Genomic DNA, 25,573 nt, shown 5'->3' with positions numbered 1-25,573 from the left:
CTTATGTGTGGTTATAGCTTTTAAGAGTGTGAAGATGATTTATAACACAATGAACACAGTGCATCCACTTAACTTACAATAGATTATATTTCACATCATTATAATATATTATACGTCTCATATCTCGCTATTGTTAACTTGTTACTTTACTTAAAGCAGACAAAGACCACTTATAAATAATTACAACAATAATAATACAAAATAAAAATTATATTTTTTCTCAAACAGCCGTAAGATCAGAGATCTGATCAGATGAGTGTGTAATATGGCACATTTGATTTTAACTATATTTATTGTAATATCAGTAAGATACTGTACAGATCTGAGATCTGAGATTTACAATCCATTATAATTCTGCAGATTTAACATGGTGTTTATTACGTGTTATACATAATCATACTAAGAAATGTTATAATCACAAATAATTACGTTTTATAATGTATTCTAATTGCTGTTATGATTATTTATGAGATGAAAAAACATTATACAAGTTTTGATGCATTATGTTTTCATTATAATGCTTTACCCTTACAATGCTATAAATACGAGCTTCATAGAAAGTGTTATCTTTTTTTTATTATTGTTTTGTGAAATGTACTCAAATAATCTTTGTTTTATTTGAAAACTTTTTTATTTTTTTATATTTATTTTTTTGTACAGTGCATATGAAAAACAGGACACATTTTTAAATTAAAACAGTTCTTATCCAATGCCAGGAACAAAATGATTGTCTTGAAATTTAGTTCTGTTCACAGGTTTTGAACATCTGTTTTTGAGAAGAAAAAAAACTCGTTTCAAACTCTAAGGATTCATTAAAAAGGGTGGATTGGAACGGTTAAGTGGAATCAGAATCACTTCCACACAAGCCCTAATGTTCATCATAAGCTGAACTTGCTGAAAAACATGAAATGCTATAATTAACTCTTTAATACTCCTCATGCCTGTGAAAGGTGGTGTCTCACTTGCATCGTCCTGCCAGCATCAATCCATTCAGACAATGAAGAGAAAGTCATCTGGAGTGCAGGGTCAAGAGCAGCTCGAACAGAGCCATCTTAAAAGCATTCTCCTCCCCTCAACGGTTCATAGACACAAGTTCATCTTCTCTCTCTTTTCCTTTTCATTCTCTAGAGACTCATTCAGCTGGTGAACATTACCGACCGAGTGTGCAACGATAAGTGTCAAAGCACTAGGGTATGAGCCATCAACCGCTTTCATGAAGGATCAATCTGTAGGCATCATACACTTGCTGACCTTGTAAACAGTAAGAGAGGAAGTCACTCCGAACCCAAGCAGAAACATGTGCCTTGCTGCTGGAAGACCAATGATAACTCGATGATTTAAAAACATGTTTGATATCCTGTATCTTAGTCTGAAGCTAACTGTACTTTCATCGACTAGCATTAACTTGTCCAGACTGTAAATCAGGGTATTTGTGTTCTGTATTACAGCCTTTACTGGTCATCATCATGTCCATCGACTGCAGCGTTTAATCCAGTGAACTAATCGTAATTAACTGCATACACTGATATTTCCTAATCAATATCAAGCTAATTCAAAGGCATTAACATTACTGTGGCAGACAAGTGAATGACTGAAGAGACAAAAAGCATCTTTAGAAGTCAGCTTAGACCAGCATGAATTTCAATGCTAGTTCATCTCATGCTGAGCATGATTATTTCCCAACAAAGAACAAAACACAATGATCTGCAACGCTCTTCTGTTCAGCAGGGTATTTACAGAATAATAAAGTACAGTCTTATAACAGCAAGTAAGTGTATCTGAGACAGTGGACAGGAGCTGATAACTGACCTGATGGGGGACGAGACCCAGTGAGGTCGGGGGTTCATTCATCCGGTCATCACTGCTGCTGGCCACAGCATAACCTCTGACAGAGAAACACACCACACAGACTCAAATTAGACTTCAGTCAGTGCCTTAAAGAGCAGCTTTGTGCTTCCTTACTAGGGATGAAACCATTCACTCAACTCACGGTTCCATTACATATATATACATATACATGTGAAACTGAAATATAACACTATAATAATATACTAATATAGCACTTGTATATCATTGCTCTTTTGTTGGGTTTGATTGCTTCTGTTGTCCTCATTTGTAAATCGCTCTGGATTTAAATATAAGGTAAATGCACATAACAAAATTAAATTAAAATTGCAAAAAAAAAAAAAACCCCAAATCAAACGATTAACACAAATAAATCTCTTTAAATGAACAAACTAAGGCTTTGTCTTTGCTCTTTCTATTAAAAATGAGAGGAAACACCTGCATTTTAATCACGATCCAAACAAAGAGGCTGCATACATTTTAAATCTAAATTAAATTAAATTTGAAGCAAAAACAGAATGATTTGACTTCAGTTTTGTGAAACTATAGATAAAAATATCTTTATGAAACAGAAACAGCAGTTGAGCTGAACGAGACGCAGATTCACTTTCTGCCAGCAGGTGGAGCTCAAAGCGTTTCCCTGGTTACCGCTGTAAACAAAGCAGCGCTGCACTTATCAACTTTAATATGCATTATACAGAGGAGAGATGAAAAGAAAAAATACCATCTAAACTCTTCTAAAGACAGTAAGTTCCCCTCAGACACACATTCATATAAACTCCTACCCCTGACTGAATCAAGATTTGTTCCGAATCTCAACTGATTTGGATCGTCACACGTTTGAATCGATTTTCAACTGGCTCATGGTTAATCATTACATCCTTATTAGTTAAAGTGTGTGTGTGTGTGTGTGTGTGTGTGAGCTGCTGCTGGATTTACCCACAAATCCTGAGGCCATAACGGTGATTTAAATGGAAGCCAGTCAACGAGTAAAAAAAAAAGTCAAAGAGGAATTTTTGGTGAATTACTAATGCTTCCTGTGTGTAGAAGGCAAGAATCACTTCAATACATCAAATGCTTAGTTATAGTGTGTGTATGAGTGTGTGTGATTGGCACACAAAAATTCCCCAAACACTCCTCTAGAAAAAGCTTGGGAAGAAGCAACACCCCTCGAAGAGCAAGCACGAATCATCAACCCACGAGCCTCATAAGCCTCAGATATAGCATTTCTCACCAAATGCAACATCCTGTGTTTAGTGGCAGCACCGCCAGTGCTACAGCCACCACAACAAACAAACAACCAATCAGATTACACCAATGCCTCTAACAGTCAATGTAAGCCTTGGGAGCGATATGATGCTGAAGTCATCTTGGGTAGATAACTTAGCCTTGGTTTTAAGTAAAATCCAGACTGACAAGGCCTACAATTCTCCAATCCTCTTGAAAGGATACAGCCAATAACAAAACTGTTTTAAAAGTCAGAAACTCCTCTGAGACAGACTCTGTGGTTGGGATGGAGAGTCCATTCATCCAAAACCACAGATACATCTCAATCAGAAACAAGTTATGTCTCCCTCCATGTGTAAAACAAGAGAATATTTTCCCAAAGAAACATCATCAACAGGCACACGCTCAGCAGCTACATATATCTGGATTACACCTGCAAAGAAATGCCAAAACTGAACCAACAGGGCAGAGGACTGGACCCAAACTGTGCTCTCTGCACCACAATGTAAAAAATGCCACTTGAAGATAGATATAGATGCCGCTTAACTCTTTACCTGCCAGAGATTAAAAAATAAAAAGTTGCCAGCCACTGCCACATCTATCATCATACACAAAATTTGTATGGCCCCCAGAATATTGTTGTATGAATATCTGAGCATGCAATATGTCAAAAGAAAGAACAGAGCCTCTGCTTTATATAAAAATAAATAAATAAATAAAAATAAAATTATTCGAGCTTCATGCAATCTTTTTTTTTTTTTTGTCAATGCTTGAATGTGGGTAAGTTTCATGAAAAAAGCAACATTTGAAGAAAAAGCTGAGAAAATGGCATTTTGACAAAGACTACATCTGGATCAGATTCAGATTGATGATCAAAACACAGATGGAGTCAATCGCTTCCATCAAAACATCCAAAGTGTTGCAGTCCTAAACCACTTCCTAGATCCACATTTCATGGGGCACTCTTGATTTACAGTGGAGATCAAAATGATCCATTAATTATTCAAATTAAATCGATAAATACTAAAATCTTGGTCCACTCTTCTTCCAGTCTATTCCATAGTTCAGTGACTGTAGTGGGTTTCTTAGCCATAACTTTGTCGTTAAGGATTTTCCAGAGATTTTCAATCAGGTGTAGATCAGGAACTTGAGAACCCAAATAAATTAAACTGCTCTCATCACTGAAGTGAACCTTGGACCAGTTCTCCTCTCTCCACACAACATGCTCCTCAGCAAAGGTGAGTCTAGCCTTGTGATTATTTCTGCTGAAGAGAGGCTTGGTCACTGCAGAGTGTGTTTTCAGTCTGACTTCTCTTACATGTGCAGACACAGACCTTACCCTGTTCAGCACTGAACTGGCGAGCAATTCCAGCTGCAGTGTTGAACCAATTCTCCAAGTTATAGGTGTTAATCTGGCACCTGGTGCTAATGTCTTTAATTATTTGACAAACCCTATTTAACTGGCAGCATTCCTCCAGTTTTCACTGAGATTGTAAGATGGCGGGCTGCTCTAAAGTTTTTACATATTTTACATATGCATCTGCTTACATACTGTATGTGATCGCTATTTCCTGCTTCTTCTTCGCCTGTGTTTTGATCCAGAAATTCCATACTCTTTCGGAAGGTGTGTAATAGCACCTCTTACTGTAAAACTAAAATACCTAAAATTCTGTCAATGGCTGGGAAAGAGTTAAAGGGAGCCTAGCAGGATGATTTCTGCAATCTCAGATGAGAGACGAGATCCAGTAAGAGTGTCCTGTTAATAAGTCAAACCCAAAGATCGTCTGGACAAAATCAGGTCCACACTGACGGGAATCTGCCAAGGAGGCTCCTCCAGCAGAGATCTTTGGGTTTAACCTGGTCTGCAAACCAAACCTGGGATGGCCGATATTCCATATGCCATATTCCCAAAAGCAGGCATATTGTCAGGAAGCCATTACGACTGGCCCATGGCAACTGAAGCACCAGAGTGTCCTATTCTCAGAATTTCACCCCAGTGCTACACTCTTCAGAAACTCAGACTAATGGCTTACCCTTAATGAACTGCACTCTTTAAACTAAGATGGGAAAAATATTTCAACCACCAAAAAATTGTCCATCAAAGATTTAATCACAGTCTGAACTCATGTATCACCGCATTTGTTTTTAATGTGGTTTATGAATCTAAAGTGTTCTCCCACAACAGTTTGACAGATGAAAACCCCCAACTGTTGTGGACAAGAGTGCCGTCCTGTGGTGCAGTATATCTGAAAGCTCATCCAGGCCCAGCAGAGGCTCCATCAGCGCTCTGTAACAGCTTAATGCATCTGAAGAGAGACCGTCAGGAAGATGTCAGCGCTATCTAGGACACTGAGTGGTCCTTGCTTTCTAAAGCCTTCCTTGAATGGAAAACATGGATGAAAGCTTTCTATACCCTCTCATCCAACTGGAAATACATAAAAAGCAACATATAGGCTTTCTGAACTCCAGATATGACGTTACAATGCAATTCCTATTACTGCTGTTTCGTTTCAGAGTAACTTAAACATAGGGTCAGAAATGAAGCCAAGATGGACAGAGTGTGACATTTCTGCTTCACTAGTCTCACCAAAATGAATGGAGCATAAAACACACACACACACACACACACACACACAAACCCGTTTTTGCCATTTACCACATTTCCTATTGGTGAGTCAAACAGCCGGCCAGCACTGCCCTGAACTCACGCTGTTTGTTAAGTGTTGCTGTACATGTTGCTAATCGATAAAGCAGATCAAAGTTATGAAAGCACCACAGTGTCACAGTGTTAGACTTTTCAAAGGAATCAAGCAACAAATGTTTTATTTATAGTTGTTTTGGCATATTCAATTGGTATAGAAGTGAGTATTATAATACAATGTTCTGCCTTCTGTTGAGTTTTTTTGGATTGTACCTTTTCCTTTTTTTGTGTACTCTTGAATCTTGGATTTCTCTCTGGCCTGACATTTACGGACAGCTTTTGTTTGGATTTCCTTTTTGTATTTTTCTACCAAGGAGAGTTCCTCTGTGGAAAATTCTTGTTAAACGCTGTCTAAGACTTTGGGCCCTATTTTAACGATCTACACGCAAAGTGTAAAGCGCACGGCGCAGGTGCACTCAGGGCGTGTCTAAATCCACTTTTGCTATTTTAACGATGGAAAAACGGTCCGTGCACCAGGCTGCAGTGGCGGTTCTACACGGAGGCCTAGGGAGGCCCGTGCCTCTGTAGACATGTCCCTGGCCACCCCTGTGGCCACTCCCGTGCTGAAAAAAAAAAGAAAAGTAATATGATTTTACACGCGAGCGCCAAAAGCGGAACTAATGTGACAAAACGTTCTACACGGGTAAATTAGTGCAGCGCACCCAAACACTTAGGAACTTAATCGTATTCAGGGATGCAAACATCGCGCTTTTCGGCGCCTCCCGTTTTTTTTTTACATCAGTTTGGGTGACTTGGGTCTGATTATAATTTCTCAAAAAGCCATCTGAAGCAATTCCATAGCTTAATGTTATGGACAGAAGACTATTTACATCATTAAAGTTTACGGAAACCTTGTTTTCCCTCCTCTGCGGCTGTCAATCATTCTCCATTCAGTATTCAAATAGCGCGCACCTCGTCCATTTACAGCAGGATACATGGTAAAACTCTCTCCAGTATTATATACTCACATTATAATGCTTGATCTGTAGATAAAAAGGCTGTGGATTTGCATAAAATGACTTTATTTTGTGTATTTGTATTTTTTGTTTGTTGCTGTTTTTAAAAGACTCGCTTGTGCCTGTTAGATCACACACGTTTTAAAAGCCGTAAACTTGTAAAATCACTTTGTGAGCTCAGTTTTGAAGCATTTCATATTATCATGGTTTTGCGCACTGATTATTAAAAGCGTATCATATTTTTAGCCTGCACAATACATTTAAAATAAGCATAATTGAATTGTATATTATTTCTGTGTAGTGTTTTGTAAACATTATAAATATATACACTTCTGAATTCTTGACATTCATATATAAATATTAAATTGTGAAATGTATGATTGCCTGATTGAATTTTATAAGAGTACTAATAGTAATTTGTTTTTATTAACATGTTTAGATTGTGTAAAATTACTGTGTAGATTTTTTCAAGAATTACTTTTTGTATTTATTTGCATTACATTTAAATAAAATATGTTGCCATTTTTAATGTGCCCCTCTGGTTAAACACTGGCCCCTCCTTGGCCCCCCTAGTAAAATTTGTCTAGAGCCGCCACTGCCAGGCTGCATGGTCTAAACGGGTTGTCCCTATTCTCTTAATGAGTAATGGGTGTTTTTTGTGTAACGTGCAATAAACCAATCAGAGTCTCATCTTCCATTCCCTTTAAGAGCCACTTGCGCTCGTGCCATGACAAATTTGCTATTTACACGGCCGAATTTGGCAAGCACAAGGAGAGAACGCGTCTCCGAGATGAAACGAAGCTGTTCGTGTGCGAGCAAATAGAGCCTAATTCTGATACATGTGATGACTATCCTTTACGCAGCGTAGGCATATATATATATATATATATTTAATTAGCCTACAAAAACTTTAATTTTTAATATTTGGCATGTTTGTGTGCTGCTGTGCATCCCTGTATTTAATAAGCAGCGTGTACGTGCGTTGTGGACCCACCTATACTAACACGCTCTTTAAATAACAAAGAAAAACATATCAAACAACAAACCATCTTTTGAAATGCATCTCTTTTGTAGACAACAGATTTAAAGACCATCTTCTCAGTCTAAACTTCTGAAGATGTATGGCGCAGGTTGCATTTTCAAATGAATGTTATTAGTGATTCAAACTCACAGCACTTGAATACCGAGCAGCATTTACTGCGAATGGCAGTGATGAGCGATTCACATGAAAACATCACAAGTGCTTCACTCAGATTATATATTTACACACCATTTTCAGTCATTGTTAGAATTCTTTAAAGGAGTCAAGTTTAACTTTCTCTTTGGAGTGTTAAAAGCTGTTTGTGAATAGATGAACCTGGCAAAGTAGCCTACAATGGCATCTAAACACAAAGGCTGTTTCTATAAAGTGGGTTCCAACTTTGCAAGGACAGTCTGGTGCTTCTGACTCACAGTCTGTAAGTACGCTTACATATTTAAATAATTTGCCAATGATGATTCAAGTTTTGAGCAGTGTTTTGAGCAGTGTACAGTAGCGCTGAAAAGAAATGAAGTGTACTACAGAAACCCCTAAAGGGGATAAATAGCCTACGAGATGGGAGGATAAAAAAAAAAAATTATATACTTTTTCTTGCAATTATATCATTGGGTAAGTATAAGCGATTGTATATAAATAGTGGGCATCAGGGAGCAGCTACTGAAATGCTTTCAATTGCGGGCCATCATTTTACTTTCACTTTCACTATGAGATTCGCCATCACAAGGACTCTATACTATGGAGCGGCAGTACTTACCACACATTTGATAGAATTAGATGTTTGTCATTGGTGCTCAGGATCTGCAAATCATTCGCCATCGTCTTATCTGACATTTCTCCTTACTCTCTGTATGTGGTAAGTGAACTTCATGTACTGTAATGCAACAACCTACCGCTAACATAGGCTAACATTTAGTGGCTCTGTAGTACACTTTATTTGTTTCACGCCTTGGGACATCGTCCAATGCCAATTTGGTAGACATCGCCCAACCCTATGTAGTTTCTCCGATCACAAATGCAGACATGGTTTTGTGTTTACGTGGTGCAATACGCAATGCAATGTGTAAAAAGATATTATAAGTCATCAGTAATTATGTCCCTACTGGATGCAACAAATGCCTTGTTTATAATGTGTTTTATTGGTATGTCTCGTTGTGCTGAGACACACAGCATCAGAGTATGGTGAGGGGCGTAACACTTCCTTCACATGCTTGAGGTATTCGGCCAATCAGAGCACACCTCGCTTTTCAGAACGATGAGCTTTATAAAAATCAGACATAGAGGAGAAACAATAATTTACAGTATGTGGAAAATAATGTGTTTGTTGAGCCTTAAACCGCATAAACACATTTCATTACACTAAATACACAAAATAATGTTCTTTTTAGCAACATCATAAGAGCTCATTAAAAAAAGTTTAACTAGCAAGACAGTTTTATATACTCGCCGAAGCAGATTTTTACTCACATTTGGCACTTGATGAGGGTTAATTTCCCTTCTGCTACACAAGGAAGGGTCCACCATTGCACACTTTGTTTTATATATATATATATATATATATATATATATATATATATATATATATATATATATATATATATTAGGGGTGTAACGGTTCACAAAATTCACGGTTCGGTTCGATACAATACACTGGTGTCACGGTTCGGTTCGGTACGGTTCGGTACGGTTCAGTACGTTTTAGATACAGCAAAAAGAAAAAGTTGGCAGATAAATTTCCTTGATTTTTAAAAAATGTTTTATTTATTAAAACTAACAAAGTATGTTTTTTTTTTTTTTTACATTGAACAATGATGGAGCTATTCTTTACCCATCTTCTATGGTGTTTTCTTAGCAGCATACTGTATAAAACAAAAACAGCTCCTTATAAAAAAAAATGAAAATGTTATATTAGTTATGAACAAATACAAAGATGTACTAAAATGTACAAAGATGTAACTTTTTATATGGAACTCTATAACTCTTTATATTGAGTGTGTTTTTACTCAATTGGTTCTCTATAGGGCTCATGTTTTTTGGAACAAAGCAGGAATTACGGTCTGTCTGAAATGGGCTCGTGAAGGAATATTGTAACGGGGCTCAATTACATTAAGCGTGTTCTTAAAACCTAGGTGCTCGCTCAATCAGTACGCGCTGAAGGCTCGTTGGAAAATGGCTAATGCGTTTAACAGACCAAGAAAAGAAGATCCTCCAATAACCAACAGCTCTGGTGTTTGGGTGCACTTTGGATTCCCTGTAAGCTATAATGGTGATGATAGAATCAATGGTAAATAGTAAGGTCTCATATCCGCGGCTATAACGTAAATGTAGCCTACCAATCGCTGTGGTGATGTCTTTTGCCCTGTTTGAATCCGTTGGAAATGTCTGTCTAAATGCAGCTGGGATAGTTTTCATGCGTGTATATTTCTCCTTTTTTCCGTCTTTTCCCAGATACTGACGCACTAAGGTGATGTCGGCGTAAATGAGTTGACATGTTTCAAGTATTCCCGCTGGTGTTTATTTTTTTGTTTTTTTGTATTCCCGCTGGTGTAACCCTAGATGCGACATATCGTTGTTTTTTTTATCCACCACTCTCTTGCCATCACCATTATAGCTTACAGGGAATCCAAAGTGCACCCAAACACCAGACCTGTTGGTTATTGGAGGATCTTCTATTTCTGCTCTGTTAAAGGCATTGGCCCTTTTGCAACGAGCCTTCAGCGTGTATTACTGAGTGAGCGAGCGCCTGACTGAGTAGCCTAACATAAACATATAAGTTGGTGTTTTTTTCTTCTTCGGGGGTGTCAGGGGCGTTGCCTGCTACGTCGTTTGGGTTATTGGGCTACCTTGTTGAATGCATATCATTATATTTCACAATTTGTTTTATTTTCCAAATATAATTAATTAGTCCAACGAACCGTTCGGTCCATAATGCGTACCGCTTACCGAACCGAAAGCCTTGTACCGAACGGTTCAATACGAATACGCGTATCGTTACACCCCTAATATATATATATATATATATATATATACACATAATTCTAAGTTAATTCAAGAGTAATTAAGTGCATCACCTTGGTATTTGGAGTGCACTTCTCGTTGAAATTTCCTGTGAACACAATGCTCACACTATTTGTACTACAAAAAAGGATAGGAAAGTGGCAAGCTGTTCAGGTCCAACAGTACATTTCAGTACTCAGCCTCGCATTCCTCATCATTTTCTACAATGCATGTCACCTGCTCTGGGACACTATATGGATGGAAGCAGAGCATGGTTCACAGTAGCAGATGGGTGATGTTTTGAGGCACTCACCCCTCTGGGTGCTGGAGTACAGAGACCATCAGCTCCACGGCCAGGGCTCCAGCGATCATGGCCAGACCGGGACGGCTCACTGTGCACTGCTGGTCCAGAGTCCTGTCTCTGGTAGACTAAGAACAGAATAAGAGTTTACTAACGGCTCCAGAAACAACTGAATCATGGAAACCAACATATTTATTATTCAGTCTGTAAAAGTGTTTTATATTGTCTTAGTGTTGGATGAATTGTCTTCAATCGTATTTTGCCGTAGGATATGATTTCTAGAATTGAGGTCACTTTAGCATATGATTGATTGGTTTCAGCTGCACATTTGATTTTCTAATATAATACGTGTCCTGAGGAAAACCTAATTTCAGCGATGAAAGTACTTGATTAAAACTCACGTCCCCAGGGGCGACCACATCATTACAGAAGTAGCAGCCGAGACGATGTCCGGGTATGTTGGAGAATAGAGACGCTCCTGAGAACGCACAGAAGTCATGCTTACCATAGTGAAACAGCAAGAAAACATCAGAATACAGCACCTCCTAGATCTTCAACTGTACTTAACTAGTTCCACACATTTTGACCAATGACTGCAGTGAACCTATCCTTTGAATGAGGAGAGTTGGATATATATTTAAACGGATCATATGTATAAGAGCTAAATAAATGTTGGACATTTTTGGAAGGTGGCAGATATATTCAGTCAATTTGCCTGTTTGAACTTTTGTTTTACAGATCATTACATTTCAATTACAGAAGAAGTTAATTCAGTTACACCCAATAAAGAGGTAAACTCGTCTGGGGTCCTTTCCAGACAACCATTACTGGACATGATCTGTTCGCTGAATGCAGCAATTACATGCAAAGACATTACAAGACCGACACGATGAAAGAAAACTGACTCTGGTTATATTTGCACAACTACGAAATTAAGCACATATAAGAAGCGTCCAACATAGTTTCCGATTCATTAGCAGTTATTGGTAAATAATTACTACCAAAAGTAATTAGGAATTCTCCATCAGAGCCATGAATATGATCAGCCCAATTCAAGCTTGAAGTAGCACCTTCGTGATTTTCCATGAGTCACACAACAAGCAGCGTGCAGCGCAGAATGAGTCACGAGCCATTCACACAGGATATGAAAAAAGTTACTTAACACAGCCAAATATGTCCATCTACAAGAATGGTAAAAATATCACAGGTGGAATACAAGAATCTGTTTTGTGTGAATGTCCCTCAAGCTCTATCGTACCTCAGACAGATGGACTCAGAGCTCAATGCAGTATAACTTTGTCCTATAGTGAAATGCCATTAGCATAGTCTTAACAAACAGACTCCAGTACTTCAGAGCAGAGCTCTATACAGTATATAAGACTAGAGAACTAGAAATAATAGCAAAAAATACATTCAATTATATTCACTATCCACCTTATTCCCACACACCATGACCCTTTGCACAGATTATGGATGTAACTTCCCTTAAAGGTCCTATGACATGAAAATTTCACTTTCTGAGGTTTTTTAACATTAATATGAGTTCCCCTAGCCTGTATATGGTCCCCAAGTTTCTAGAAATTGTAATCGGTGTAAATCGAGATTATACTATCTTTCTCTGCCTCTGAGAAAACGGAAGCTCAAACGGGCTGATCTGGAATCTCCTCTTTGTGACGTTGTAAGGAGAAATGTTACCTCCCCTTTCTCTGCTTTGCCCGCCCAAATATTTACATATAATTCAGTCGCAATGTCAGCACAGGCGTTACAAATAGACTTTTATGATATGGATTCGACAGCACCGGCACAAACAGTGAGTAACAGTGTTCATTAATGCCTGATCTGTGATCAGTGATTTCTGATGTGTAGTTAATCATTCAAGTTCACACAGACTTTCTTTCTTAATCGTTTAATACTGTTTATGCATCAGTGAATCAAGCCAGTGACTAAACAATCAACTTCACGTTGTTTCTCTTAGTAGCATGAAACAAATCTGTTATTTAAATTGTGATTTAACTACAGAGAGCGATCAAAGAACGCTCCCTTTTTTCCGGAGCTGTCACACATCGCGAGTATATCTGCACTCTTGCCCAAACTGCCGTTACAATGAATGACGCTGTTATGCTGCACAACAAAGCTCTTACTGTATTCATGTGTTTGCTGTTAGTTGTGGTGAAAGCATTTTGTGAGAGAAAACGTGTTGCAATAATGACGAGATCACTGCATTCACGCGATAAACAGACTCCGTCTACTCAATGCTCATCACTGCAGCCTTTCATGTGATGGGAAAAGATCGGAAAAATTATTATATAATCAACAAATCCACGATTCGTTAATCTCGACAGCTGTAGTATATATATATATATTTGAGAGGGGTCCACATGTAATACACATTTCGAATGCAAAGATGTCAGCCAATCACAACAGTTGTTGTTTCCTCTGAGTCTCACAGCAGACACGCCCCTTCAAACAGAGCATTCAAGCCAGAGGGCTAATATCAGGATATAAAAAATGCTTTTTATTTCTACATTTTACATGTAAAAATCATACTAACAATATAAGTACACCTAAGGAAACATTAAAAAGCATTTAAAGAAAGGAAATAATCCATGTCATGGGACCTTTAAACTGTAAACTGTCAGTGAAAGGCTCACTTTTTTTGGGTACAATGAGACATTATTCTACTAACCCTTCAACCATTGAACAAAAAAGACATTTAAAATCACATTTACAGGTACTTTCACCAACCTTGAATAACCTCAAAAGTGTGATTCTCTCCACAGCAGTAACAGACGGGTGAAATATCGTAATATATACATTGCCTTAGTCAAAAATGTTCAGTAACTTCAGCATTGTGTGATACTATTTCAAAGTGATTTCCATAGTTTTGAGAGATGATAAATTGTATTTACAATATAGTCATGAGGAAAACAATGCAGCGACTGAAAGGCTTGTCAGACATGTCACGGTAAAATACCAAGTGTTATGTTATCCTCATGATGTCTGAAAATAAAACATGATGGAAAATCGACAGCTCCTTCAGTCAAACAGATGGATCTGCTTTATTTGTAAGGAAACAATGATTCATTTCAGTCTCTTTAGGGAAGGGAAGTTCCCAAAGTGGCGTCCATAATTCATAACGCAGTGGGCTCATCAGGAATAAGGTGGATAGAAAACAAAGATATGAATGTTAGATATGACACAATTGTGTAATTCAAACAAAACAGCTGATAAAAACATCACAATAATCCACAGCACTCCAGTACATCGATTAACATCTTGTGAAGCCAAAAGCTGAAACAAATCCAGCATTAAAACCTTTTCAACTTCAAACTGTTGATTTAGGCTAAAATATGAGTCCATAATCCATTATAACGCTCCTCCAGTGAAAAAGTGTTCTGGTCTGAATCAGGAGAGAAATCTGCACAGATCAAGCACTGTTTAAACAGCTCTAAACTAATCTGTGACCGGATAACAAATATGAAAGTGTTATTAGAAGCAACTGTTTGAAGTTTAAACATCTTAATGCTTCTGTCTTCTCCAGATGTTCACTGATGGACTGGAAAACTGTGGATTATTGTGATGTTTTTATCAGCTGTTTAGACTCTCATTCTGACGGCACCCATTCACTGCAGAGCATCCATTGATGAGACACTGATGCAGTGCTACATTTCTACAAACCTGATGAAGAAACACACTCATCCTGATCTGGGATGAACTGAGGGTGAGTAGATTTCCAGCACATGTTACATTTTGGGTAAAATATTCCTTTAACAGTCATGTCTTGACATTTTGCATTTGAGGTTTACTGAAGAGCTCTGCTTTGTGTTTACACACCACTTTAACAACATACTTGATCTAAACAGCAACACAAGCTGTGAAAACACAAGGATATGTGTGAGCTGTACCTGGTGTGATGGAGGCTGCAGGTGTGGAGGAACATGAGGAGCTGGAGGAGGCAGACATGGGGCTGGACTCTTCAGACGGGGACTCTTTGGGTTTCTTAAGGCCGTGTCTCATTACCACAAACGTGTCGAACCCCAGAGCAGCATTAACTATCAACTGCAGAGAGACCGACATACTGAACTCTCTCTCAAAAGGTTCACAGTCTGGATATCATTGACGTAAACCAAAAGATTTTATGCAAAAAAAAAAAAAAAAAAAATATTCTAAAACTTTCCAGTTTTGAATGACTTCTGATATAAATCAATAATACTGTTTAAAAATTACAGAAGCATCCAGTTATGTCAGGTTGAGGTTGTTTGTCGTTAAAGGTTCTTGAATCAGATATAACGGTGTAGCACTTACCAACAACTGTGACGATAACCTACAATAAAAAGGCAGACCGCCATGTACACAGAAAACAAATAAATAAAAGATGAAAGATTGGAGGGAGGAAGCTACCTTTCTCTGGCTAGCAGCGATGACGGTCGGAAGCCAGCGGCTCTCACGAGTGTCCATCAACAGGAAGACCACATCGTGTTCAGAGATGAGCTTCTCCAGCTGCTCCACATCCTGCCGAGCTTGAGTCATTGTCAGCTCAGAGAAGTTCACTGGGTGGCCTGGCATTGGGATGCTCATGGTGTGGCCCTCCGCATGCTGAATAATACATTCACAAAAGATGACATACTAAAACCTTTAGTTACTGAAAAGCTAAAACATTATGAATATGAAGTACAAATTATTAAAAATGATTTTAAACACAGATTTGTGCAAGAATGTGTTCACAGTAAAATTGATAGTGAGAGGAAAGTTGGTACGTCCATTCTGAAGAATCTAACAAGTAATATGTCAGGCTTTTTACAGAGTTCTGCATTTCAGAAGGTTTGAAAATAAGCAGCTGTGTATGGCTCTGAATGTTTATCGCATGCTTCCTGATTACATTACCTAAAGGCCACATTCTGTACAATATAAACAACAGAGGTCCTAAAACAGAGCCACCTGGGACTCCACAAAAAAAGTACATTTTAATTGGGGGAAAAAAGCCTATAAACAATCAAGTACTGTTTCTGTACCACTGTCAGAATGAAAAAGTTAGATTAAGTAGATTATCATCAACCAGATATTCATTTAATTTAGCAAAGACAGCCCAAAATTACTTGAGAAATATTTATATACCTTTTCAACAAGTTTTTTTGTATTACTTTAAAATATAAAGTGATGTAACTGTCAACATTTTTAATAGAGCTTTAAAATGTGTTTCCATATCTTATTTATTTTAAATAATTTTCAAACACTTTTTATGACAAAAGTATATTAATATCTGTTAGAATAATGCATTTTTTGGGGTTCATTGGTCATTTTAAATTTGACAACTTGAATAACTCCTGTCATGTCAAATAAGCTTATATATTTATTTGATATATTTGACTGATTTAGAGTCATTCTGACTGTGAGGGTCTAAAGGACTCCTCTCTCTAATATTATTTACTGTTATATGGGTTTTCAGTCATGCTCAACATTCAATCTGCATGTTGATTTTGATGATGCAGGTTATTTTAAAACAAAATTGCTTCGCTGTTGTTTATTCTTTTAAGATATTTTTCAATTCAGACTTTATCAAGTTATTAATGAGGCATTATTGAGACACTGTCTGCTCCATACAGTCATATCACCTTGATATTTTTTGTTATACTTCAACTGGCCAATCAGAAGGATTTAATACTTCATCAGAAGCTGACTTCAACCAGTCACTGTTAGATAAAGGCTTCAACGGGGCTCGAAATGAGGGGACTATGAGATTTCCTTGTTTAAAGTTTAAAGACCTTCCCCTGACATGATATTATTGTGCTGTGACTGTGTGACTGTGAGGGGCGGACAGACTATACTGATAACTGATAACTGAATATCAGCACACGTGGATGATCGGAAATGTTCTATTAATTTTTATACAACAGTGCAGAGCAACACTGCATGGTTTGCTCCTACATGAATCTGTTTTTGAACGAATCAATGATCCATTCATCAAGACCTGCCTCAAGGTTCCAGCAAAAACACATTAGGAAAATATTGTTCAATTCCTTGTTATTGTTCAATATTGTTCAAAATCCATTTTTAGGCCTCATAAGGAAAACGGCAGTGAATCAGACATCATCTCATGAAAGAGGGGTGAAAGAGGGGCGAGAGAGAGAGAGAGAGTGATGTACATTAATTACTGTGTGGGATCTGGCCTGTCTAATTGGGCTTCTGTGAAGGTAAAACATGTGGAGTAATTAGCCGACCGGGGGAGCAGATCGATACAGGATGAGCAGATGAATTAATGATGACCAGAGAATAAACACCGCAGACAGCTCATTTCATCTCGGCTGCCAACAGACATGATAGAAACCCAAAGATTATTTAGCTAGGTGTACTGAACCATCCCTTGACAAGACCCGTCCGTTCACACGATACACACACACACACGAGAGTCCACAGCTCAACTGATCAGATGGTGCACTGACCCATCAACCTGCCACTGAAATGAAGGTGAAGACACGGATGTTTACAACAACTAATCAGTAAAATCAGTAAGGAGCACATAAACAACACATTTCAGTGAACTGGACCATTGCACACAGAAATCCATCTGTAATGCCACTTTAAATTCATGAAACACACACACACACATTTGCCTTCTGCTGTGACACGTTGCTACTTCTGATAATACTGGACATTTGATGTTGAAGTGGTAATTGGATTAATTGCCAAATATGAACTGTAAGTTTAATAGGTGTTGAAAAATTATTGTAACCTATATTGTATACGTAGACTAAAAAGAAATAAAATATTTGAATTCATAATTACACATGTGACCTATTTCTATTTTGAGTTAAGAGATACTGGTTAAACTCTGATGTTCTGCTGGAAATTCTAATGTTTTCTCAATCAGGAAATGCCTGCAAAGTGTTGACACTGTGATGTGTTGTGGACTGTGTGCACTCTATATATTTAAAACCATGTTTAAGTACCATTTTTATTAATCTTGCCAATCACACAACCCAGTGTGGAAAATTACTTCTCTTATGTATCTATCATATATCTATCAGGTTTGTTTACATTTATTCCCCTTAACTGTTACATGAACTGCAGAGGTGTCAAGTAACGAAGAACAAATACTTCGTTACCTTACTTAAGTAAAAATTTTGGGTATCTATACTTTACTTGAGTAATTATTTTTCAGCCGACTTTTTACTTCTACTCCTTACATTTTCACGCAAGTATCTGTACTTTCTATCCTTTCATTTTAAAAATAGCTTCTGCTATTTAATTCCGGTTTGTCATCATTCAAAAAAAAAAAAACTGATCCAGATAAATCGCGCCATCCGGATGGAGTGAATTTGATTGTGGTTGGATGAGAACTATAAACATATACCATTCCAATACCTTATTGGTTTGTTCGCGATCCATCGCACCTGCACATGACACAATCACATCACACAGCAAGGACACAGCCAATGTTGGGTTCGTTTATCAAAATATATATTTCTTAAAAGAAGGGTTGGGTATGGAACCGGTATGCGATCGCCTCAGAGTCAGTCCCCTTAAATATCATATGAAACTGGCGTCAGATCTGTCTCCTCTCCGTCTTTCAGCGCGCTCTTCAATCTGCAGACCGCGGCGGAGCAGCGCAAGCGCACTCAAACACAAACAGAGGACACAAGGTATGTGTTTATCGATAGATTGTTACAAATTATCGTTTGCGACTGACGATGCGATTGACAATGTTGTGATAAGTAGGCTATACCAACTTTGTAACTCGTAACCCCCCCACTGGTCATAGCAGACGTATGTACCGAATACAGGAAGCTATCAATCAAGAAGGTATCAGGATTATGAGTTATTTTTCATTTTTATTTTTTGATTAATCACTTGGATTAATCATTCATTTTGACAGCACTATAATGTTTATTGTAAATAGACAGCCATTTTTGTAATGACAATTGTTTGTCTTTGGATTTGAATAATTGATGTTGCTTAATATGGCTTTGGGATGTTTTTTATATTTTGTAATATTTTGCATGCTATTGGCACCTGCCCAGGGACTGCAGATGTGAATTAGCTTTTAGCTAAATCTGGTACAATACATATATTGTGCATTGTCCCTGTTAAATAAATAAATAAAATAAATAAAACCATACAAGAGTAATTGTTCCTAAGCCTGCACTAATGTTCTTGTCCATTGCCCTCACAGATTCCTGCAGCTAAGCTTGGATGTACATTTACATTCCATTAAAGCTTATTGATGACATGCCTCTGAAGTTGAGTTTTTGCACCATAACAATACTTATAGGCAACTAGTCATCATATCTCTAGTCCTTTAAAGTATTTGCATTGTACTAAAGTGCGTTCATTTTCAATGGGCATATATGCGGCTGAAACAGGTAGTGTAGTGCATCCCAAATTTTTCAACATTAACATTTTAATATAACATTATAGTCATTATGTCCTATGGCCTTTAGAAAAATGTTTTTTTGAGGAGGTGGGGTAGTGCACAATAGGCCCCTGTGGTGCGGCCTAAGCTTTTGTTCTTAGCCCCTGATACAGATCCCCTGTAAAGACCTTGTCTCAGAGGAGCACCAGGACAAGACCACAGGAAACAGATGATTCTTCTGCACAATCTGACTTTGCTGCAGCCTGGAATTGAACTACTGGTTTCGTCTGGTCAGAGGAGAACTGGCCCCCCAACTGAGCCTGGTTTCTCCCAAGGTTTTTTTCTCCATTCTGTCACCGATGGAGTTTCGGTTCCTTGCCGCTGTCGCCTCTGGCTTGCTTAGTTGGGGACACTTCATCTACAGCGATATCGTTGACTTGATTGCAAATAAATGCACAGACACTATTTAACTGAACAGAGATGACATAACTGAATCCAATGATGAACTGCCTTTAACTATCATTTTTGCATTATTGACACTGTTTTCCTAATGAATGTTGTTCAGTTGCTTTGACGCAATGTATTTTGTTTAAAGCGCTATATAAATAAAGGTGACTTGACAGCATTTTTCTTCCTTACATTAATTTTACTTTTATACTTTAAGTAGTTTTTAAACCAGTACTTTTACACTTTTACTTGAGTAAAAACCTTGAGTTGATACTTCAACTTCTACAAAAGTCTTTTTAAACCCTAGTATCTATACTTCTACTTGAGTAATGAATGCCAATACTTTCGACACCACTGATGAACTGTGATATGAAGCTGTTGTCTATTAGTCAACAAATCTCTAATAAAAATATTGCAATTGTTTAAAGGAGGTGTAGCTTTAATCGAATCATTATTTTTTTCATACATGTTCAGGGCCAGATTAACATACGATCTAGCCGGGGCTGTAGCCCAAGGACCAGAGAAACGAGGGGGCACATGATTGGTGGTTGTGGAAAGAAAAGTAGACTTAGATTGATTGGCCAATTGGAGCGCCCAAACTCTTCCGGTGGGCTGTACTTGTTTAAACTAGAGATGCTGGTATCTTTTAATTACCTTGACATTATTGTACTGCATGGAAAACAAACACCAAAAGCCCTGTGCTGAAACGGCTCTATCTGATTAAACTGCACAGTATGAGAGAACCGGTCTGGACCGGATCAGACCTGAGACACTTGGATTCGACACACACACTGTTATATGTGAACGACGACATTTAATTTCATTAATTGTCAACTGCGCTCGTTCCTGTTGGTGTCGTCAGTCTGGCAACCTGCCTGTGTGTCAAGTCTGAAGAGGAGATGCCGGGTGAAAAATACCCTCTTCAATATTTTGAATTTGGACTGCAATACCTAGTTCAACCACTACCTACATACAACACCTTTAATATAAGGACAAAACATCACTTGGTTTAGTTGCATATATTTAAAAAAAAAATATCAAAAATACCTATTATTATTGGTTTCAGTCCCTTTATTTATTAATAAATATTTATTCCAATTTAAAGGCCCTTACCCCAGCCAAACATTTATGGGGGCTGGAAGGGCTGAACCTGTTTGCTTTGACCTCATATATATGGTGTTAATTAATTTATGCTTTTATAATGTTATAGCCTGAAGAAAAAACAACAACAACAACAACAACAACAACATTGTGACACCAGATAGGCAACTATGAAGGTGGCCCTTGGGTTGCCACAGCCCCAGGGCTCTCTGTGTTCTGGACATGATCAAAAGCGACGATGTCTGAGTGTGGACGAGCTGTTTTCTAACAGTCATTGTCATTCAAGTTGATTATCTGGAGCAGTTACCAACATCACAGGTGGTCAATGATCAGCCAATCACAGCAACATGGAGAAACTGCGACCGCTCACATGACTTTCTGCTCATTTTACTTAAACCCCTTTCACACTGCACGTTGGTCCCAGAAAACTGAGAGAAAATTGCCAGATTGCCATCTGTGTGAATGCAAACACATCCCGGGATTGAGTGACATCCAGGTTCAGTCCTGGAATGAGCTCTGTGTGAACAAACACCAGAACCAATGCTGTAAAGGGTGTGTCGTAGTGATCACGCACATTATCATGCGACTCTTTTAGCAGGTGTTTTGAAGGCAGATCAACATTCGCGCCGAAAAAAATGTGCACACTGAAATGAAACGCATGCACATATTCCCGGAAATCACTGGCAGTGTGAATGAACCAAAATCTAACGATCCGGGAACAATTGCTGGGACACATTACCCATGTACAGTATTATCCAGAATCTCAGTGTGAAAGGGGCTATAGAGTCGGTCCCCTTCATTGCTGTTGTTTCCTTAAAGTTTGACTGTTTAGCCTATGTCATGTTAGTTATTATGCATATGCAGTGCATGGTAGGTTTAATTTATTTTGGTTTTAAGGAAAATGTTCGCTCTATCTCTGTACGTTGCTGTTTCTATTTGCTGTCCAGTGTGAAATATGGTTCCTAAAGCAAAGACCTTTCTAAATCAAATCAGTGCAAACTCAATGCATTGAAAACTCTTTGTAGTGATCTCAAAATAAACTAAAAACGTAACCTTCACAATAATGCATCAGCAAGCCACTTTTTTCTTGGTTGCTAATGGCCAAACTGTCGTCTGGAATGGCATTTGCTGAAGCTGGCAGCACGATGAATCACAGGAAGTGAAGGGGATATGAGAGAAGAGAGGATTCGCAGGCCTCGTGGATGGAAAAACCTGCCAACAGTGTTGCCACACAGAGTCATGGATATGAAGGCCAGCAGAAGTAGAAAACATGTCCCGAAGCGGATTCTGTCACTTAGCAATGAGACCGTATCTGAGGAAAGGCTTCTCCAAATGAGACAGCTAGTTTAAAATAGTAAGAATTAGAGACAGAACTAGCCAACTGGAGATTAATGACGATGATCAGTTGGTTTGTCTACCTATATATTTCTACGGAATCTTTTTACCTTTAATATTTAAGACATTTAATATTTAAAACATGTTGACTATGCAGCTGGGGTCCATTTATGCATTATATGTGCTTGAACGAACAAATACAGACAAAATTACATCAAAATATACGTCTCAGCATAAGTGTGTATCAGTACATGGATCTGTGCATTCATACTTAAAGTGATAGCGGACTAATAAACCTGCTGCTGTCTATTTTCAATTTTAATCAAACAAAAGACAAAAAAAAAATCTCTTACTGCTCTTACTTGACTGAATAACTTTTGTAACTTCAAAAATGATGAATCTATATTTAATTTATACAGTGAAGACTATGCAGTGTTATTTTATATTTGACTTCTTTAATGAGTTTATTTCATTTGTGTCTTCGTTCTATTGTATTTATTTGTGATATTGTTTGCAATCTGATTGTCTGTAGAAAGGATTCTTAGCTTTGAGCCCTGCATGTGCCTCAGACCGCGATGTACTAGTAACAGCCAAAAAACAAAAACAATAAAGAAAAAAATAAATAAATTGAAATATGTTTTAACAGCTTTATTTTTATTATGTATTTTTCATAAAACCTCATTTTTGTTGCATTCTAATGAGGATTTACACTATATTTTACAGATTTTCGTGTATTCGTACTGGACTGTTTCGGTACAGGGCTTTCGGTACGGTGCACGTGTGTACCGAATGATCGAATGCAATATTTTGTGTGCTGAACATACGTTTTCGTGTTTCCACACGAACATATTAAGTATCCGCGTTCAGCGCAAATCCCGCCCTGCAGCTGATTCTAAGCCGGTGACACACTGGCTGCGTGGCGTGAGCGTGGTGTTTCTGCTGCGTGTCAGTTGCGTGACACCTGCTTCGCATTTTCTGTGTCTTTACACACCAGAATGGTGCCTGACGCGGCGCTGGCGCACTGCTGCTGCTGTAGGTGACATAGAGGGAGACCGCCGAGGCGCCGACAGACCAGGATCTTGTCTTCACTACAACAATATCTATGCTTCATGTTGAGCATAAATATAAAGCCTACTGATAAAGGACACCGTCAACAGTATTGACGGCAAAATAGACTATGTTTGACAGGTGCAATATGCCAGTGTGTCACCGTCCTAATGTTTTCAAAAGGCATCACGCGAGTGTGAACATCACTACAACTAGGAAAAAAACGATTGTAATTCAAACGCAGCTCCTGTCGGCATTTAAACAGACCTTTGCTCTTAATTCAGATCGGTCCAACGCAATAACAAAATCTGAGCAGGTCTAAAAACTGAAACTGTTCATGCTGCACTTTACACTTTGGAAAAGTTATATATGTTTTAAATATGAGCAGGCCTACAAGCTGGGATTGGTTATGCTGCACTGTAATCATAGTTATTTATTTATATTTTTCATTATATTTTATTATATGATATTGGTTTGAGACCGAGAGAGTATTTTATTTAGTGGAGAACTTTGCAGCAGTATTTTATTTCTTATTCTTTTTTTATTTTATATATATTTTATTGAAAAGTATTTTAAAAAAGTGTAAACAAATTGTTAAAAAAAGTTTATAGTAATGAACAACCTGCAGTTTAATGTTTGCATTTCTTTCCCTTACTGTACCGAAAATGAACCGAACCGTGACTTTAAAACAGAGGTACGTACCGAACCGTGATTTTTGCGTACCGTTACACCCCTATTAAACACACATCGAAAACAACGACTCTTAATCTATAAATGAGGCATAATGATATTTGAATACAGCAATATCAAATACACATTGTGTAGGTAACCATAAAGATTCTTACTTTCATGTGTTTCGGGGGAAACGGGTGAGTTTAGGTGATTCGACTGATCCACATGACAGCATCCAGCGCGCATTATAGATCAAATAATGTGGACAAAACAAATTAATTAACACATATTTGATAATCAGCTATTTGCCTATCCTATAGCTCATGATGTAGACTAACAAGTTTGTGGTTATTTTGAATAAAAAAGGAAAAACTAAATAAATGTCATATAGCATCATTGTGCCTGCATGATGCGTCGCTATTGATACAAAAAGATGATTAGAATGATGTAAACGATTTAAATATTTAATATTGCTTTTTTTTTATGTAAGCAGAAACTGATGCAAACTGCTTTAAGCAGCCACAGTTCATTTGTGCCTTGGGCCAGCCCTTTTCTTTATTATTTAAAAATATAAAGTGTATTTTCGTTTTTGTTGTTGTGGATGTCCCAATATGGTTGTTAACTGCCTAGTGCTTCTCAAGCATTTGTGTTTGAGACCCCTGGTCTAATATGCAGTGAAAAATGGAAAACATGCAACTGTGATGAATGTGCTGTAGCATCTGAAAGTCCTCACCACACCAGGAAAGATCTTCTGTAGTCGGTCCACCGCGGCGAGAGCTTTAGCCTTCCCTCCACCCAGACAGTCTTCAAACTCATAGAGCGGCTGCCGCACTGGGTTCGAGTAGGAGATCTTCGCATTGTCCACGAAAGTGATGCGTCTCACACCCCAGCCCTCAAAAGAAGAACAGAAAACATTTGGAGAAAAATTAACTAGTAAAATTAACTGCAGTATTTCAGCGTAATCCAGCTGCAGCAGATTCTTAGTGAAACTGTGTGCTATGTGCATATAAATTACACAAACACACCTCCTGTCTTATAGATTTTTGTGCTTCATTGAAAAAAAAAAGTTTGCACCATTTTCTGAGTAAATTTCATTTTATTTAAAGGGGATGCTTGTGTACATTTTCTACGCAGTTAAATAATGCAGACCATTAGAGGCATAGTGTAGTGAAGCACACTTGATGCAGTCCCAGTAAAGTTTGTGATCATCTGCCGAACCAGCACGCAAAATCACAAACTGTGCTATGCATTTTTGTTTTTTGGCATGTTTGCATCATTACCTCAATTGCACATTTCCTCTGTAAAGTAAACTGGTGTAAAAAAAAAAAAAAAAAAGCAAAGAGAGTGCTCGTGAAAATTTTCACACTCGATTCCTCTTTAATCAAAAAAACTCAGACCTCAGGTAAGTGAAATTAGGGAAAAAGTTTTCTTCGCTTTAAAACTGTCCCTGGCTTGGTTGTGAACTGGTGAGACCACTTTTTCTTCACACTGCTGGACCACTACAATTTTGAATGAGTTATGTTTTATATCTGCTATTATTAATAGTAATAACACTGAT

At 37.9% G+C, this 25,573-nt stretch overlaps 1 protein-coding gene across 1 annotated transcript in view; it reads right to left on the bottom strand.

Moving 5' to 3' along the window:
• Positions 1–25,573, bottom strand: part of LOC132119146 (ubiquitin-like modifier-activating enzyme ATG7) — a 77,858-nt gene that overhangs the window by 35,970 nt on the left and 16,315 nt on the right. The window contains exons 12-17 of the mRNA XM_059528895.1: positions 24,749–24,907; positions 15,465–15,659; positions 14,969–15,122; positions 11,465–11,541; positions 11,076–11,191; positions 1,810–1,885 (exon numbers count right to left, since the gene is read on the bottom strand). Coding sequence (XP_059384878.1) covers positions 1,810–1,885; positions 11,076–11,191; positions 11,465–11,541; positions 14,969–15,122; positions 15,465–15,659; positions 24,749–24,907 — 777 coding nt within the window. The remainder of the gene's footprint in view (positions 1–1,809; positions 1,886–11,075; positions 11,192–11,464; positions 11,542–14,968; positions 15,123–15,464; positions 15,660–24,748; positions 24,908–25,573) is intronic.

Source organism: Carassius carassius, chromosome 38, assembly GCF_963082965.1.
Source record: "Carassius carassius chromosome 38, fCarCar2.1, whole genome shotgun sequence".
Taxonomy (NCBI): Eukaryota; Metazoa; Chordata; class Actinopteri; order Cypriniformes; family Cyprinidae; genus Carassius; species Carassius carassius.
The sequence above is the reverse complement of the archived record's forward strand: the minus strand, read 5'-3'. Positions and strand labels throughout refer to the sequence as shown.